The 18,422-nt window shown below is 37.8% G+C and overlaps 3 protein-coding genes across 3 annotated transcripts in view; all 3 read right to left on the reverse strand.

The window, feature by feature from the left end:
• LOC110372734 (23 kDa integral membrane protein) overlaps positions 1-13,921 on the reverse strand; it is a 34,952-nt gene extending 21,031 nt beyond the window's left edge. Inside the window, exons 1-4 of the mRNA XM_021329689.3 lie at positions 13,628-13,921; positions 13,009-13,197; positions 12,202-12,384; positions 11,396-11,614 (exon numbers count right to left, since the gene is read on the reverse strand). Coding sequence (XP_021185364.2) covers positions 11,396-11,614; positions 12,202-12,384; positions 13,009-13,197; positions 13,628-13,687 — 651 coding nt within the window. The 5' untranslated portion in view covers positions 13,688-13,921. The remainder of the gene's footprint in view (positions 1-11,395; positions 11,615-12,201; positions 12,385-13,008; positions 13,198-13,627) is intronic.
• Positions 275-2,518, reverse strand: LOC135117318 (uncharacterized). Its single transcript, XM_064036321.1, has 9 exons — positions 1,944-2,518; positions 1,623-1,827; positions 1,337-1,522; positions 1,180-1,246; positions 1,066-1,101; positions 864-956; positions 712-786; positions 527-618; positions 275-434 (listed from the first exon to the last, which is right to left on the reverse strand). Exons 1-9 carry the CDS (start codon positions 2,003-2,005, stop codon positions 282-284), a joined length of 969 nt encoding a protein of 322 aa, XP_063892391.1. The 5' UTR covers positions 2,006-2,518; the 3' UTR covers positions 275-281.
• A 204-nt stretch (positions 13,922-14,125) lies between the features above and the next one.
• LOC110372733 (uncharacterized) lies at positions 14,126-17,332 on the reverse strand. The gene has a single exon (XM_021329688.3). It carries the CDS (start codon positions 17,227-17,229, stop codon positions 14,443-14,445), a length of 2,787 nt encoding a protein of 928 aa, XP_021185363.3. The 5' UTR covers positions 17,230-17,332; the 3' UTR covers positions 14,126-14,442.
• Between the last annotated feature and the right edge of the window lie 1,090 nt (positions 17,333-18,422).

An 18,422-nucleotide genomic window follows, 5' to 3' on the forward strand; every position in this document is an offset into this window, starting at 1 on the left:
CGGATAACATATAAATTACGGAACCAGAGTCCACCACATCCATGCAGCTGGTGGATAATAGTAGATTCCATGATGATATGTTAGAAGTTACAGGTAACTTATGAACTGATTTTTTATTTTACTATGTATGTATACCTAACACCAATACATTTTATTTTTGTTATGCAGGTTCTGGGCGAGCTGTTGCAGAGCGCATAAGAAGAAGGCTAATTAACACTAGTTTCACATAATTATTATACTTTTTTCATTTATGTACTGTTTCAAATAAAAAACATTTTATATCATTTATTATTTTTATTTATGTAATTATTTATTGCGTCAGCTATTTTGTTTCCGACTTTTACCAATTGCAGCGTCGCCTCGGCTTGTACCTTGGCTGCCTCAGCCTGCATCTTGGCAGCATCTGCTTGCGCTTGAGCAGCAGTTGCCAGCATCTAAAAAACGTTGGATTTACTGAATGTGTCTTAATGTTCTCTAGCATGCTAGTGTGTATAATAATTAAGAGGAAATTTACACTATAACACACCTTCATTGTAGCAGCATTTGCTTCTGCAACTGCTAGAAATTCTCGTCGAGCTGCACTATATTGCTCAGAAACACTTTGGCGAGGATTCAGATCTGAAAATACCCAAAATTATTGGTATTGTAGGAATTATTGGCTGACCCACCTGCAGAACTAATGTTTTTATTATAAATAAAATTTAAGCTTACTCCTCTTTCTTCTGGGTCTCTGTCGCAGTGGTGGTGTTGATGATGCAACAGTTTCTGTCCTTCTGCCACGTACTGCTGGAATTATCAATTATAACACATTAAATAAAAATCAATGAAAATAAACATAGGTGAGCAAAATAACTGCAACTTACTCATTTGTAGTACTGGCGACTGAGGGGCATCTTGCACTTGTTCTTGGATGGGTGGTGGTGAAGAACCAGCCGTTGCTCTGCTGTCATTGATTGCTAAAATATTTTGTTAATTAATATTTTGGTAACATTAGTGTACAGATGTATACACATAATAAAATATATTATAGCAGTAACCAACTAGTTACTAAAAACTCCAACTTACTTGTTTCAGTCGGTAACAATTCCACAAAATCTCTAGCTGTAATAAAATAAATAGTAACATTAAAATTAAAATAATTATATTTTGAATTGAGTACCTATTAATTTAAAAACTTACCCTGAGAATGAGGTAAGGTGAGAACCTCAGAGATTACCACCCCAGCCTCCATCTCATGTTGTAATAACTGTAAATAACAATAAAAGTATTTTTAGTGTTATCAACATTCAAAGATTGAGAATATTAAATTGTATTGAATACAATAATCACAACTTACATCTTCCTCTGGCATAGCGTCCGGGCAGTCTGTCCCAAAGGAATAATCTGCCCCAACTATTGAAATTATCCGGCTCTCGGCCTCGGTCAGGGGAGCAGTGCTGACGCCTCGGTTGCCGGTACGTTTTTGTTCTTTTTTTAATTTTGCCGCCTTACTGCAAGCGCGGCTTTTTAAGTCTCTCCAAACCTACAATTAGAATAATTAACTCAAGTAAATAATAAAAAAAAACTGACGTGGCATGTACATGCTTATAATTAAAACCAATTCAATCTTTGAAAAGACTTACCGTCATCCACTGCTCTGGTGTCTTTCTAGACCCGTTAGGGAGATTATTGAGCTCCTCGGCAACCTCCCTCCAGCCCGTTTCGAAATTTTCCCGGCCCTGCAAGCCGGTAAATTTCCGCGTGTGCAAATATGGACGCGCTTCTAATATTGATAGTAGTGCATCAATTTGAGCGGGTGTAACACGAGGGCTACGCAGACGCTTACGCCTGAAACATTAAAGTAGTCATTATGTAAACACAGAATACTTCGGATGTATACAAAGTATTCAATTTAGTAAGTACCAAGAATAGGAATAAAAAATTCTCGTTGTAGATGTACTTACCTGACGCTCAAGCTGCTGGCACCCGGCAGGCCTGCGCCTGTTTCAATGACTTCACCGTCCATGAATAGTAATGAATACACCGTTCTCCTTTATTATTATTATAAATCAAACCAATGTTCAAGTGCACAAACAAACTTGACATTGACAGTTTGTTTATGTTCTATGTCTGTATTGCAAGTACGCAAACTATTAAGATCTTTAATATGTGTTTTCTTAAAAAACGGTATGTTTTACTTACACGGTTCGATGCAAAAAGTTTTAATATGATAAGGTTCATCTATTTTCTTTATAATTGTCAAAGGAAACAAAATTGGTTGTGCAAATCTTGTCTACCATTTCTCCCTATAATACAAGGATTTTTTTTACATGCAACATTTTAATACAAATTCACCGCACTATGAATACGGTTTTCGCTATCGTACCGACACGAATATGTCATGATAATTAGCGATGTTGCCCGCTATCTCGGCTGTCGAGACTTGCGTTTATCGTTACTGTCGTTATGGCAAGCGAATATTTTCGTTAATATTTAGCGACTGTCAGTTTGCGATCGAATCGCTATCTTATGTCGAGACTGCAGGCCCTGAGCTACGCCCCCGATAAGTTTTAATGCGAAATCAGTACACTGGTAGATAAGTCTTTCTTTTATAATTATTGTCACGTAATGACCTTGAACTAATCAAAAAAGAAATTGTATTTTGAACTTAAAGATCAACGCAATTATGTCTAATTTTGTTTGCACGGACCGGTGCGTACGGTCTACTCAATTTATGAAACCACCTGCAGCCTAATTACGTGACACTCTTTCAATGACATTTGCAATTTCTATAACATTGACAACTCAATTATAGGCCTACTTTCATTGCTCAATTTTAAAGCGTGTTCTAGACGGATGTAGGTAATTCAGTGTTTCGTCAGACGTGAAGAACTTCGCGTATTTTGTTTCGACTTTGGAGAATTTCTGCTGTCTAGCTAGATAGATGGTAGCAGGTATGATCATCTAGCTCTGCTGGATCATATACCTATGTATTTACCCACCATATTATGAATCACGCTTTACACACTTTCGAAAAATCCCGCATCCCCAGATGTAGCAAAATAGCTGGCTAATCTACTCAGACTTGTGAATTTACCTAAGTCAAAAGTTCAGTCCTAAGTTAAATTCTCCCTATGACTTAGCCTTGTATGAACAAAACACTATGTATTTCGAATAGGTATGTGAGACATCAAACAGCTGACGAGAGCTGTTATTTTTTAGTAGGAAATAAATTGCATAATCCTATCATCAGGATTATAAAATAATACATAAGAGTTTACATAACACTAAAGAGTCAGAGGTCAACAGCAGTACTTCAGAACCGCGAGTGCCGCGACCACGCCCGCGCCGCGGCGTGACGTCATCCGCGGCGTGGCTGGCGCGGGCGCACAAATTCAGAACAAGGTTACCCAGACCGTTGGCGCTCCTTGCTACTCGATAAATGCTCTAATCCTGATTTACACTTTGTCGTTATCGTTGTTTGTAGGTTTTTGGGCTTGTGAAGAGATGTAGCCAGGTAGGTACCTACTTCACTATAATTCTTGTTTTGGGCGTTGATTTGTTAGTAGAATTGATTCATAACATTCAAATAACAAAGGCATTCTAAAAAGCCAGATGATTAATTTATAGATGAGTTCTTGAATTTATCTATAGTTTTCACTTAGACAAATTGTTAAGTACCCCGATTAGCAAAAAAAACCCTTCTCCCTAATGAAGACGGGTAAAAATAAGGGCTAAGGAATTTTGTCAACATATGCGATCATTTATAAAGGTTATTTAGCACCGAAGAAATCAAGAATACCAATAGGTACAACATAAGAAGCAGTTCTAGTACATATTTTGGAATACAATTTCGTACGTGTGGAATTTAAATATAACCTTAAGATAACGGCCATTTAGATGCTCCAAAACAATGACCTCACTCCCGCGCATCTACGTGATGCCTGACATAATGGGTTGCCAACTACAATTGTAAAAATAATATACGTAAGTAGGTAGGTACGCCTCTAATTTGTTCGCGGATTTTATTTCTGTAGTCATTGTTCTATTTCTCGTTGTTTTTTCCGTATTACAGCTGAAAATTACTATGGGGTTTATTAAGAACAATAATTTGCCTTTTGATTAGCGTGGTATCGTCACTAATTATTTTATGAAGGGAGGAGAAACAGATAATGAGAAGAAAGAAGTTTACATTATTTCTATGAAGGTTTTAAGTCACTTACCACTACGTATACCTACCATAGTTTTTTTTTTTAAATCAGGTACATATAATTAGGTGTTTTATTCCTGCAACAGCAACACCATACACATTGTCTTGAATGCCGGTGATTACAGAATTAAGTTTCAAGGTAAGTTAGTGCTTCCAAGTAATGTTAACTTAAATTGCGCCTTAACTTAGGTTGTTAGGTTTAATTTTACTATACACACAGGCATAAACGTAGGTAAGTGTTTGTCTAACGTTAGATGGTAACTATTAAGTACATCGTGTTCTTTTGTTTGACGAAATTGCAACAAAGTATTGATATTATCTACCACAATCATAGTTTGATTATTGTCTACAAAATTCTTGATGAAAACTAAAGACTGCTCATAGACTCCTTGCATAAAATCTAAAACAAAGCTCTCGAGTATATATTTTTTCTATACAGAATGTAATCCCTGGGCTTAAATTATATGCACAACGGATTAATAAAAAAATCCTGGCGATTTTATTTATTCCAGAATATTACTTTTCTCAAAAGTGGAGCGGATACTTTATCGATATTTATTGAAAACTAGCGTCATCGCGTTGCAACACGGGCTTATCACTTTTGCATGTTGTTTTTACGATAATAAAGCCGACCCCAACATAGCTGGGAAAAAGGCTCAGGATGATTTTTACGAAAATAAGGTTTTTTTTTGCCCTATATCGTTCGGACTTCCCTGTATAGAATAACCACAAAGACTACTCGTATAAAACCACTATTTACTTTATGAATAACCATAACCTTATGTCGCAATGATGTATAGGTAGTTTCTCACTTGAGATTCCAAGATAATGATGAGAAACTAAATCTTTTACGAATCCACGTTCTCCAAAATAAAAAAAATCTTTCAAGTGATCGTTTCTCATGAGGCCACTTATTGCTGATACTTGAAGAGCACTAGTAAAATTTCGAATTTTTGAATTCTTTAAATATGTACTTCCAAAGTTCTTTTAATTACGTCTAAGGGCTGTTAAAGCATCTGAGTGTAAATAATTAAGTTTTTGAAAAAAACTAAATTAAGCAATGCTCGGAAAGCAACCTGGATTTCTGACTTAGTTACTGCTAAAACAATAGGTAGATAAAGAAAAATAATGAAAATCTTTTTAAAAGTAATCCCGATTAGATTATTCCTTTGCTACTTACATTATTTATAGCATTCAACGTAACTGCTTCAGTGGCTTTTACAACTTTTCGATAAGGAATTAGGACAAAATGTCTAGCCACAATTCTTGTAAGGCTATATGAATTATATTATGTACCTGCACCATGCAAACTTCGATCAGTAGGAGCTGCAAATGAAATGAAACAAATATGAACGAATATTTTGTAATACTACTGTAATCCATTTTCAATCTATTTTACATTTTACAGGTGGGACATATCCATCTAGAGATAGTTCTAATCTTAACATACTTATATATTTTTTAAATACAGTTTCAAATTCCGTTCCCTTTAGCAAGCAAGTCCCATAAATAACATCTATATCAAAGAAGTCGATTTGGGCCCATTCAGCATTCCTATACTTGTCCCAAATTGATTTATCTCCTCAAGTTAATTGAAGAGACCTTAGAAGTTTCTCTCAATATTACGACCCTCTGAAGGACAGAGGAGCAATGTACTTGGACCAAAATACATTCACCAATAAGTTTTGGTAGCCGAACAATGAACTTTTCAATATTGATTCAGACGGGCTGCATCTCAACGTTTATGCTAGACTTTACGGGAGACGGTGTTTACTCAGCTGGATTTGACAGGCATACAATAAAAGGACTGTTCGATTTTTAAAGGTTGGCTGGCAAGGTTTATGCACTTCCACTCGATTAAATTCAAATGTTCTAAATGAATCAGTAGCTAAAGTTAAGTAATAAGTAACAATCAGGAAGATCGAGTTCTAATTAAAATCCTTAAACGGAAAATTTTCGTACTAATTAAATTCTAATTAGGAAATGATTCAGAAGTTTCGAATTTAGTCAGGTGGAATAAGGTGGTCTACGTTTGAAATATTGCTGAAAGGTAAGATATACGTGAACATGGACTTAAAAATAGCAAAGAGTAGATACCTAAAAGGCGTCAAATAGAACCAAGAAAGTCTAAATTGCCAGTAGGTGGACGTGGGCTGCATAAATGAAGACACAAAATTGCCAAGACAGAAAAACTAAACAGGTGTCTAACAAAGATCCTACATGCAAATTATCACATTATTACGTCACTAAAAACAAAACACAATCACTTTCACTATTTCAAATATTAGCTTTACAACCTACAACAAAAATTTTATGAATATCAACCATTTTGTAAGACCTCCCGTGGACCTTTTTGAGCTACGTAAAAAGGGCTTTAGAGGGGTAATTTCATGGTGGGGCAGAGGTCTTAAGCTGGTTATGCGTAGGCGCCGCGAATGGCACAGCTTTCTACGATTGCGTAAGATTCCATGGTACCATTTGGTGCGACCGGTTTGACAACTTTTTTAACAGTCTGTGATTTGTAACTCTGAGATACAATAGTATTGAATAGACATGTGGTTAGGAGTGGACTGCAGTTGGTAGGATCACCCTTTTATGTCACTGTGGTTTTTGGAGTCAATTTGGTTTAATGTTTCATGTAAAGAGATACCAATGTCACTAGTTAAAGGAAGCATAATCTTTCTTTTATTTAAATTATCCAAAGTAAAAGTATTTATGCAAGCAGGGGTCGAACATAACCCCTACTGGTATGTTTTGGTGGAAATGAAGAATGATAATTAATTACTACCAAAGTATTTTTCATTTGTTAAATAATAGAAGTACCTCGTGGTATTAAGTAAGCATTTCGAAGATAAAGGTTTCTTCGCAAAGTACTTAGGTACATAAAAAAACTTTTTATGAATATCTTACTCAGAAACGAGATAACTAAGAGCCTTAAATTTAATAAGAAGAGGCTTACGTCTGACCTTTAACGTTGACCTCGAACTTCACACTTGACTTGTTACAACTAAAAATAGTTATTATTTACTATTCACTAATATTTATTGAATAAATTCTAAGAAAATGGGCAGGAAAAATGGCATTATTAGAAGGATGGAAACAAATTCATTGTGTCTGAATAAGTTTATAATAATTTTCCTGATAACTATTATATAATCTGTGCTGATACGTTCATTGCAACATGGCACAGTCAGCCAACGTCAAAAGTGGCTGAAAAAGTCAACATTTTCAAAAGCTCCTAACAACGTATGTAAATAATTATAATTTCTTTATGTCATAAATGTCACATCACAATTTACTCAACATGCTACTTAAACTTAAAAAAAGTAAATAAATACTCTGCCAATATATCAACAACACGGTGTTTAGCAGTTTTGAAAATTTCCAGTGATTTGAATCTGATTGTTCTTAAAGGAACCACCCCAGTTTCTTTTAGAAAATCAAATACTTAGGAAGTTTTCATTCCTCATTGCCTTTATCTTAAAGTAAAGGAACCACCTCAGTTTCTTTCAGAAAATCAAATACTCAGGAAGTTAGTTCCTCATTGCTTTTCAAGGCACATTGTTTTATCGTTCTTTACTCGAGAACATCTCGGGAATGACGACTCAACGTCATCACAAAATCACAAGTTATGATTTCATTTGTTATTTCGGTGCATATTAGTTTCGATTGGAGAAGCAGACAAAATTACACTAGCTCAGAACTATGATGTCACTCGTCATTTTAACGACGCGTAGAACATAGAGCATCTTTATTATCAATTTTAGCTTAGTTTACATACGCTTTATTTTTACTGCGTGATTCAGTAAGTAGAGGTACAGGACCATAGGTATCAATAAAATATTGGTTATGGGGAATTCCATTGGTCATAATCGTCATTGAGTGCTTTATTATTAAAATGTATGTGTTGAGTGCGAACGTTTTTTAATATTATTTCATGTTATGATCAGAACATTTAGGTAAGTGTGTGACAAGTCCGATCATTAATTTTATCAAGGATCGAAAATAAACTAAATGAATACAGGAGTAACTATAGGTACCTACTTATTGCCAAAATAATTGTAGTAAGTACCTATGCTTTTGGGCAACTGATATGATATGATATGAGGGGTATATGAGTCATTTGAATGTCACTGATAAAAGTTAGTAGGTAGGTGTTAAAAACTATAAAGACCCTCCTAACATTTAAAATAGGAAACATAATTTTGTTTGTTTGATTGTACCCAGGCTCCGATACTCGAACTGATTTGAAAAATTATTTCTGTGTTGCTAAGCTACACTCACGTGACATAACTACCTAGGCTATATTTTATCCGGGTACGGGGTCTGCAATAAACAGCTAGTAATCTATAATTTCTGAGATATCTATCTATCTTGGGCTTCTGAGCAACTTTACGGGTGTTGTATCCATTATTTTTTAAGGGAAAATGAAAATACCTAGTTTTACCTAATAGTGCTCAGAAGCCGGCCACAAGTTACGTAGGAATTATTCATTCATTAAAATAATCAATTTTTCAAAGAACTAATGGTGGGTATTCAATGAACGAATAGTTTTCCCGTAGCCGCTTATAGTGAAGTCCAAAGCCCGGTTATAGTGGTTATAATGAGGGTTTGTACGTTATTAAAGTCAAAATGTACATAGGTACCTCCTAAAATCCTAACTAGAGAGAATTACCTAAGTAAACAATACCATTTTTGTGGGAAATCATGATATGACCCCTTCCGCCGTGGGCGGAGCGTGAGGAAGTGTCAGACTCTTATTGACTAAAACCCATCATGTTCATTCTTAAGCCCTTTATGTACCAGGGCAGCGGTAACTCTTTCGAACAACCCTGCAGCTCAGGCAGAAGTAGGTAGTAGGTACATAATACCTAAGCTAGCTATTTCATTGTATTTACTGTAGATATTTTAATCAGATAGGTATAGTTTGTTACATATTTGTTTAAAATATAAAAGTCCCCGGATTACCAAATCGGGCCCGGCTACGGATGCGGGATGTTTGGTTCCACTGATTACAAATAATTCGGTATTTGAGATAGATAAGTTTAAATTATTGTAATTTATTTACATATCGGTGGGGCTTATTTTAACTCAGCTCAGCTGTTAGGCTAACAGGATAACATGCATACTTTTTATCCGGGTGCGTGAAGAAGCTCTCACAGGACGTGAGTGAAGCTACTGGCAGGCGGATGCCTATAACAATTAATATCTAGTAGTTCTTCCTTTAATTATACAGTATCAAAACTAGAAGGACCCTATTACGATTCAAAATGTATATTTTTTTATCATGTTATATACATTTAACATAGCATAGGTCACACCCACTAAAGCGTGTAAATAAAAAATAAATAAAAACCATGTTATAAAATGTTGTGGAAACACACGTTTATTTCTAATCGGCTGCCAACGACCGCGTCCAGTCACCTTCGTGCACATGAGTAAACACTAAATATAGAAATTACGTTTTTATTTACCATAGAATAATAGTTTTAAGTATTTGTTACATTATATTTTATTTTATTCGTCATTTCTGTTTGTTTAATATACCTAAGTATCTAAGTTGTATAAAGTATTTAAATTGTATTTTTGCAAAAATCGTTAACTAAGCTGGGATCTTATTTTAACTTTTTATGACTTCTTTGCTGTCTTATGTCTATAATTTTCAGGGAAGTTGATAAAAATCTAAAGTTAATGAATCACCGAGATAATGGCATAAGAATTTAGCCGAGTGATTCTGACCATTTCCTTAGAGAAAAATAAAGTTCAGACGGTATATTATGTACCTAATAGCACTCCACAATGACACACACTATTATGTCCTTCGGCTAATTCTTTGGATAGCTAACATAACACATTAACGATTATGCATTAAAAAACATTAAAAAATTAAAACCCACGGGACAAAGACAATATTAACGATATGACGTTTAATTATGGCGCGCTATTGTTTATGACAAGGACGCCATTGCTATTCATCGTGTCTCCGATGTACCGACGTTTGGAGGTCACCTGTCCTTTGGGATCAGCCTATGACCATGTTTTAGAAGGTCGATTGACCATCGTCACGTATTAAGGAAAATTTGCAATGCATCTGCGTCAGTGATCCACGCACATATCAAAAAGTGGTAGCCAAATTGGAGGGTTCTTTAGGGCCCAAAGTCTGTTTAGGAATTCACCATCATCATCATCATCTCAGCCATAGGACGTCCACTGCTGAACATAGGCCTCCCCCTTAGATCTCCACAGATACCTGTTTAGGAATTATTCGAAAGAATTTTCCCAGTCCTATAATGTAAAATAAATAAGTGTTTTACAAATAAATAAGGTAATTAAAGCATAAACAGATAGTTAAGATGGAAGTAAGGTCCTCAATTCCTGGTTTCTTTATGTGTCGTTTCACGTTTCTTGCTCTTGCTCCCAATAAATACTTTGTGAAATTGCCTGTTTAAGTTAGGCACACGTCTTGATCGAAAACTTTAAGCTGGAATATGTTCCCAAGACGAGACACCCTTAGTATTCAGGTCGGCACCCTAAAGATAAATGCTTCATTTCTCCTTGAAGGACCCTTTAGTCTCGTCCTTAGGGGAGACTTTAGGCACAAATAAAAATATTATTGCCTTACAATAGTATTGTTTTGCTCACAAACCCCTCCTTTTAGCCAGACTGGTGATGTCACATTGGGAGTTTCAAGGACATTATGGAACCAGTTCTGCCCCTCGTTGGAAACGGCTCACAATTTATTCGTAAATAAATATACTTTTTCGTCGAAATGGATATTTGTATTCAAATGAGGTCGTTACTGTTTTTTGAATATTCAAATTTGGAACTGCTGTTCTGCATCGAAGTATCCAACGCAGTTCTCGTTGAAAAGGATTTAATTCCCTTAGCTAAAAACTCTTTCGCTTAGATATTATACAAATTACCTACAACTGTTTTGCATAAAGAGACCCAAGTGATATAATTTAATATTTTAATTATCTTTTGCCTCTATTTACTAAAGAAACCAAATCAACTTGATTTCGTGACTTTACCATCAGCTGACTCAACTTCCCAGACCTAGAATATAAGAGACCTATTTGGAAATCTAGGAAGCTCCTAAATATCGTTCTCTCTAACGAAGTTTTTGGATGCTAAAAGTTCTGCTACCTATTTACACATAGAAGATATTCTTTATGCTCTATTAAAACCTCATTTGAAAAACCTTACCTGCAATATAGACGCAGCCAAAGCCGTCATGGCTACCATAAGCAGCTGTTGCTTCGCGTAGTCATGCAACTGCTTCCCACAGCCCCTCTGGTACAGCATGGCACAGTCTGATGCGTACGGCTTGTGTATCGAGTCCAGGGGTCCCTGGCCGCAACAGGAAAATGGCACCTGGCCTTTGGAAGTGTAGTCGCTGGGGCCGGTCACGCCGCAGCATTCGAACTGAAATGTGAGATGGAAGGTAAGACCAATAAATCCAGTTTGATAAGGATGATATGATTGAGGATTTGTGATAAATCACAACTGTATTTTTTATGGCTATAACAAAAAAATTACAAAATCAATCGACTGCAAATGGAGTCTGCTGTTAAAACTAATTTCATCCATCTCTATAGTTAAGGTTTAAAATTCTTCAAATTATTTTTTTTTGAGTGGTTGTCTCAATCAGCCATCAAACAAGTAATCTTTTATTTCCGAATGATATGATCACATCCAAATTAAGACGAGACAATGTGCGATATCTGTCTGAATATAGGTATTATCAAACGCAGACGCTTAGGTGCAACTTTTTTCAGAATCATTCCATAGTATAAAACAAAGTCGCTTTCTGTCTCTATATCCCCATGTCCCTTTGTACGCTTAAATCTTCAAAACTACGGAACCAATTTTCATGCGGTTTTTTTTATCAGATAGAGTGTTTCAAGAGGAAGATTTATTTGTATAGCAACATCCATTAAATAGTAGGGAAATACTGATATCCCGTGCGAAGCCAAGGGCGGATTGCGAGTAAAATAAAAATGCCGGCTCACCTTAACCTGTAGCCTATCCCATCGTATAGTGTCAACGGCCGTAGCATCGGTGTTCTGAAGGGTCTGCTCGAAGTAGTACATGATGGTGGACTTGATGTCGATCTCCACGTTGTCCCACGCCACCATCGCCCACACGAAGCAGGAGAACTCGATCACCACCACCAGGATTATCAGGATACCCGTCTGGAAGCATTGGGTATGATTCTTAAGTGACGTAGGAATAAATAAGGGACATAACTTTGAACGCTAAGCTACGAAATATACCCTTTCTGCCAATCAGAGTTAAAAGGGTCTCATACCCTTACCTAATTTGATGATTGAAAAAGGAATTACTGATGTAAAAAATGAACGTTTTTTTTTTCTAAAGCGGTTTTTCTCAAAAAGAGAACTTCTGAACCATGTTAAAATGATCAATAGATGTCATTTTGCGAATGTAAGGTAGTTTCTATTTAATCTACTGTTTCATTAAAACCTACAATAAAACACATTGCACTAATTGCATTAACCCCAGAGAATTAATGAATGCAATCTAGATGTCGAGGTCGATATCCCTCAGCCAATTAAATAATCGTGAGATTGTACAATAGATCTTGTAGATTCAGTACATTCTTGATTTATATGTTATTCTTATATGTATGCCATAATTCAAGTCTTCTCAATGTAGAACCTAACATCCTGCGCATGTACCTACAATCATACAGTTGATCTGTTAACACCGGGATCAATTAGATAACTACGCATATAATACCGACACAACAGCCGGCTGTGAATCTTCAACGCATGACTCAGAAACCGCTAAATACTTACAATTATGACATGGATCTGATGCATAGACTTGGCAGTTCTCCACCCGATCCACGCTATGGAACATGTGATGATTGCCATCATCAGCAGCAGTATAGCAGGGTATTCCACATTGACTCCGATGAAGTGTCGATAGATAAACAGTTTGTAAATAAGATACCCGCTTACTCCGAACAGCACTACTGCTGACATCTGTTGACAATAACACGGAAACTCTCAGGAAAACTATTATAAACCGAGCAAATTCAAAGGTCGATCGAATTAGGCTTACACTATCTCTTTCCTGCTCTAACTTATGGTGTAAAGCAGACCACCAGCGAAAATGACAAAATGAATCACACGCTTTTAGATTTGGTAGGATGAGGTTAATTGATCGCACAATGCACTCTACTAGGAAAAGTCTGCTATTTAAACGATGTATAAAATGTGTGTCAGCGTTTCTACTGCTACATTCTACAAATTATTACTAATTATTAGAAGTATCACAAGTTCAAGTTGAAGTTATTGACCCCTATGTGCATGTTTTAACGTAGTTGTTATGACAACAAAGGGGGAAATCCTGGTTCACGATAATTCTACGAAAATAAACGCAAAGTTTTCAATAAAAATAAATAATACTCACAGCGAATAATACATTGAAGGTTAAAACTAGATATTTCCAGCAGTTCGTTGAGAGTCCCATTGTGATTTCGTGTGTTCACATACTAGTAATCTTGTTTGAAACTCGATTCAAAACAAAGAGCGCTCGTTCCGCACCGAGAATGTTTGTGTACAGTGGCCGCAACTCACGACTCAAGTGATGCAACGAACGACACCGCTAACTGTACGAAATTAAACATTCGACAGGTTTATCTTTTGAACGCAACTTATCAGATTTATTTATTTAAACAGAAAATGGGCGCGTCATTTTTACGTATATGACGAAGATTCTAAAGGTTCTAAGAAAATGACTTCATATTGATGTCGATAGCCGCTATCAGGCTATCATGATAACAGTATGAAACTGTTGTTGTAATCTAACCTACTTTCTGACCGAGATAGGCGCAAGTTTACGTTCTGTAACGAGGTAGTGGATATAAATAACTGGTTGACACTTACTATTTGTGACATCGTACGCTCTAAAACTATTATTGTGTAAACTGAAGAGTGCCTTAGTGATTGTATACGATTTCAATGACCCTAATGTCTTACATACACCACCTCCTAGACTGGTCTAGGGGTTCAAATAAACTTTTGAATATTCCCGCCCTTAAATAGTACAGAAGTCTCAATTTATATAGCCTTAGTTAAAACAATGATTATATTTTAGAAATTTAATTAAACATAGTTCATTATAAGAAAACATTAAGTAAATAAATCGTTAAATAAGATAATGGAGTAGGTATCATAACATTATATGGATAAGAAAATTAATTAAGTACTAAGAACAATAATGTATCAATAATATTCGCAAAGACAAAGATTCTTGACGAGGTGGTCTGGCATTTGCTCTATTTTCACGATATCCATTAGTTTTTTTATCTCTTCTTCTATATCTGGACTCACCGGCCCAACCTGCCTCGCTGTTCGCAACATCAGTCTTGCTTTATCCTTTTGCCTGTCGTACATCGCCATTAAAGCCAGCATTGCCCATCCATCTGCCAGCAAAGGTTCCACGTTCACGGCAGCAGCTATCCAACGTTCAGCGCGAAATTCGTCACCCAACCAACAGTAAATTCGGCCAATCAGCAGAGCTGTGTAAGGCGAAGGCGTCGCCTTGTGAGCACGAGCTACCCTCTGCAGAGCCATAGCAGGATCATCCCTGAAACTCGATAATCCTGCTGTATACAACAGCGAAGAACAGAGCGCAGAACCAGCCTTTTCAGCACCCCGCAGTGCAAGTTCACATTCGTGATCCCAATTTCGAATTCGAGTCAAACAAGTTGCTCGCATTTGAGACATAATAGGAGCAGGCCCGAATTTAATGATTCCATCCATGGTCATTTCTAAGGCAGAGTCTAGCTCGCGCCTCAGAAGAAGTGAGGCTGCGCGTAAATAATACACATCAAGTGTAATTATAGATCTAAGTTGCGTACTGCCGCGGCTTGCACAGCCCTCCTCCACGCAATGTAAGAGTCTTTCAGAAAATTTGTAGCATCGAAGACAGAGGAAAAATGCAGCGGCAAGCATTATGGGGTTATCAGGTCCTATAACTGCAGGCAACCAATATATTTCTTCCTCTCCGCTTGTTTCAGTCCATCGCTCTAAAATCTTATCCCAGTCCATAGGTAAAGAAAAAGCTTTTCTCATTTTCTTTGCAGCTACAAATGCGGCGTAAATATTCCCATTGTGATGATGGAAAGCATGCAGTGCTGCCCACCCTATGGCATTTGCCGTACCATCAGAATAATCACCCTTTACAGCAATACGCAGGGCTGCACCGGCTATATCTGCGCCATCACCTTCTTGATTAAATTCCAACCCGCCAAAAATCCAAAGTAAGTATCTATTCCTATTCTGAATCCTCAAAGCTTCGAGCAAGTAATTTTTAGCATCAAGATCGTTACGATCTTCTAAGCAACGTAAAGCCTTGGCAATTAACGATCTTGGGTTATTTCCTGCCACTTTTAAATTAGATTGAATGTGTCTGTCAGCTATTCTTGTATCTCCGGCAATTCGACATCTCGATGCAGCCACCTTATCAGGAAGTCGAGGTGGTGGTGGTTGAGGAGCAAAAGATGCCGTGACTGCACGCCTGCTTGCAGAGTGTTGTCGCATCACTGTTTCCTGCCAGTCTAAATAGGAACATTCTCCCGGGGGGAAGCTTTTGAGCATGGATCTAACACGCATTAGCAAACGATTTGCAGCAGTTCGTTTAATTCCTTGATTCATTGAAACAATACCCTTACAAGCCAATCCGAGGAGTTCTTTGTGCACAGCTAGAGCACCACCTTCTACTCTTATGTTATTTACATCAACAATAGCCTGAACCGGTACAATTTCTGAATCTGTATGTTCACTCGCGATGTCAGGGTTTTCAGGTGGTGGAAACCCCATTGTTTCGAAGAGAGTTTCTAATTTTGTTTTAGGTACCAAAGGCTCTGTTAAATCAAATCTTATAACTACATAAGCAGGGTGATCAAACTCATCCACAACATTGTCAGCATCGGCACGGGCACTGGCTTTTGCACTTGTAGGGGGAAGGTCCAGTAGTGCACCGACATTGTCAGGGGTATTAGTTTCGTTAAAAAGCAACAACTTGGAACAAACTGTAACTCCCATCTGGCCTGGTTCTAACAACACTCGTGCGTCAACTAACCCCATATAGCGTCCCCGAACGTCAGTTTTGCCACCTCTTCCCACCCCAGCGACTTCAATCATAAAAGAGGTAGCGAGTCGTTGCTGAAGCAACTCAGCGTCTACTAACACACGTTGCATAGCGTTCCAGTAGCAAGCACGACAAGTTTTTTTGTCCCGAGGCGTTAGGTCGTCGGGGATAAACTTGTCGTCATTGATTACGTTCATTGCTGTGTTGGCCGCGTAACCGGCTGTACTGACCTCTGCAAATACAATCTTTTGGGCACTAGGGTTACTTAGAGACATTTTGAAATTTATAGCTTTAGGTGTGTGTATATCATTTAAGCCTATAGCACTCAAGTATACTGTACCGTCCTTTGGTACAGGTAAACAATGCGCTGACATCATAGTGAGGACTAACGGGACTAGACCAAGTTCTTGCTTGTCTGGCGACACGGCATGAACATTTACCCAACAGTTGGTTAATTCTCCTGATTGTATTAAAACTAATTGAGATGCAACTATTACTTCCGTCTCTCCTATTAAAAGTGGAAATAAATCTACACTTGCTCCAGCACGGTTTTCAGGATGGGTAAAAGGATCTGGATCTTTAGAAGCTTTTCCTCCTGATCCACGCAGCAACAAGACTAGAGGTGAGCATGTGATCATCGTTTGAGTATGTGCATCATTCAGAATCATGGGAAGGGATGAAGATTCCAAAACCGCCTTATCATTCCACTTTCCTTCTAGTACAACGAGTCCATTAAAAATAGCCAACAGAGTTAGTTCTCCTGAACCAGGTGGGGTACCTTCTAGAACCAAAGATAGGCTCATGCAATGGTTCGACATAACACTTTCGTTGGTATTGGTTTCTAATGTATAACTGAGCATGTCAGCAGTTGTTGGAGATACAGTTTTAGATGGAGATGTTTTGCTTTTGCGAGTCATCTTGTTTATTAAAAGGGTTTTATTATCAGAAGTTTTATGACCACTACAACAAATACTCCGGACTTATAAATGTCGCTGGAATTATTTGAAATCTATAAAACGTTTGTTTGGTTTTAATAAAATTGACACTACCCCTGACAGTTAGGGACCCCCCACACTAGCGCCTTTCGAGCGTCGTCGTCGTGCCAGCGTCCGCGCAACGTCCACCCGACGTCGACGTCGCGGCGACGCGACGCCAGCGCTGGCCGGCTGCCGAACGCCGAGCGTGCGCGGCGCTGGCGTCGCGTAGCCGCGGCTCCTGTCGCGTACAAGCAATGTGAAAATGGATTCGACGCGATTCAACGTTTTTTGCGAACAAGTACAATGTTCAACGCAATCTATTTGCCCCGCTCCCCACCAGTACCTCGCCCTCTTGTATCAATTGTAATAGTTCGTCAAATATTCGTTTTGGCATCCGTAAATAATCATAGAAGTATTTTTTATTATTTTTTAGATGTTGACTATACAATACGAAATAATCGCTTTCCTGAAATCTAACACTACTCAGAGGATGTTCCCAATGTTGACGACGACGTTTCCTTTTTCGTTTCCGTAATTTTTGGATCAGTAATATCAGCAGCAGTGCTTCTTCGTCGGAATCCATTTTCACATTGCTTGTACGCGACAGGAGCCGCGGCTACGCGACGCCAGCGCCGCGCACGCTCGGCGTTCGGCAGCGCGCCAGCGCTGGCGTCGCGTCGCCGCGACGTCGACGTCGGGTGGACGTTGCGCGGACGCTGGCACGACGACGACGCTCGAAAGACGCTAGTGTGGGGGGTCTCTTAAGAGTATTATTCCCATAGATACGTCTCTGCCACATCACTGCATCATCACTGCATCATATGACAATATTATGTTAGCACCTGCACCTATCATATACCAGCCATGCTCAGCTATGCCACTTGACCCTATTTTTAGAACTAGACTATGATTTCTATTTCTTTATTCACACGAAGCTACAGAACACAAAACATAGCGGTTTATTATTTTTATAAGAAATATTTTTCGCAATGTGGTTTCAGAACGTGAATTAAGCTCTCAAAAACGTCGTTTGACATATTTTTTTTGACAGAAAGGTGATACGACACGACAACGGGGTGCGTTCCATGACCGCGTGTACACATGAGACTTAAGTGACTGGATCTCTCATTTTA

This window comes from Helicoverpa armigera, chromosome 9, assembly GCF_030705265.1.
Source record: "Helicoverpa armigera isolate CAAS_96S chromosome 9, ASM3070526v1, whole genome shotgun sequence".
NCBI classification, from domain to species: domain Eukaryota; kingdom Metazoa; phylum Arthropoda; class Insecta; order Lepidoptera; family Noctuidae; genus Helicoverpa; species Helicoverpa armigera.

Bases quoted from the DNA above. Each gene is read 5' to 3' on its own strand.
- LOC110372733 (XM_021329688.3), bottom strand. From the start codon at position 17,229: ATGACTCGCAAAAGCAAAACATCTCCATCTAAAACTGTATCTCCAACA.
- LOC135117318 (XM_064036321.1), bottom strand. From the start codon at position 2,005: ATGGACGGTGAAGTCATTGAAACAGGCGCAGGCCTGCCGGGTGCCAGC. The intron at 787-863 runs GTAAGTTGCAGT...TGATAATTCCAG, and splicing joins GTCGCCAGTACTACAAATGA to CAGTACGTGGCAGAAGGACA. The intron at 619-711 runs GTAAGCTTAAAT...GGGTATTTTCAG, and splicing joins GAGACCCAGAAGAAAGAGGA to ATCTGAATCCTCGCCAAAGT.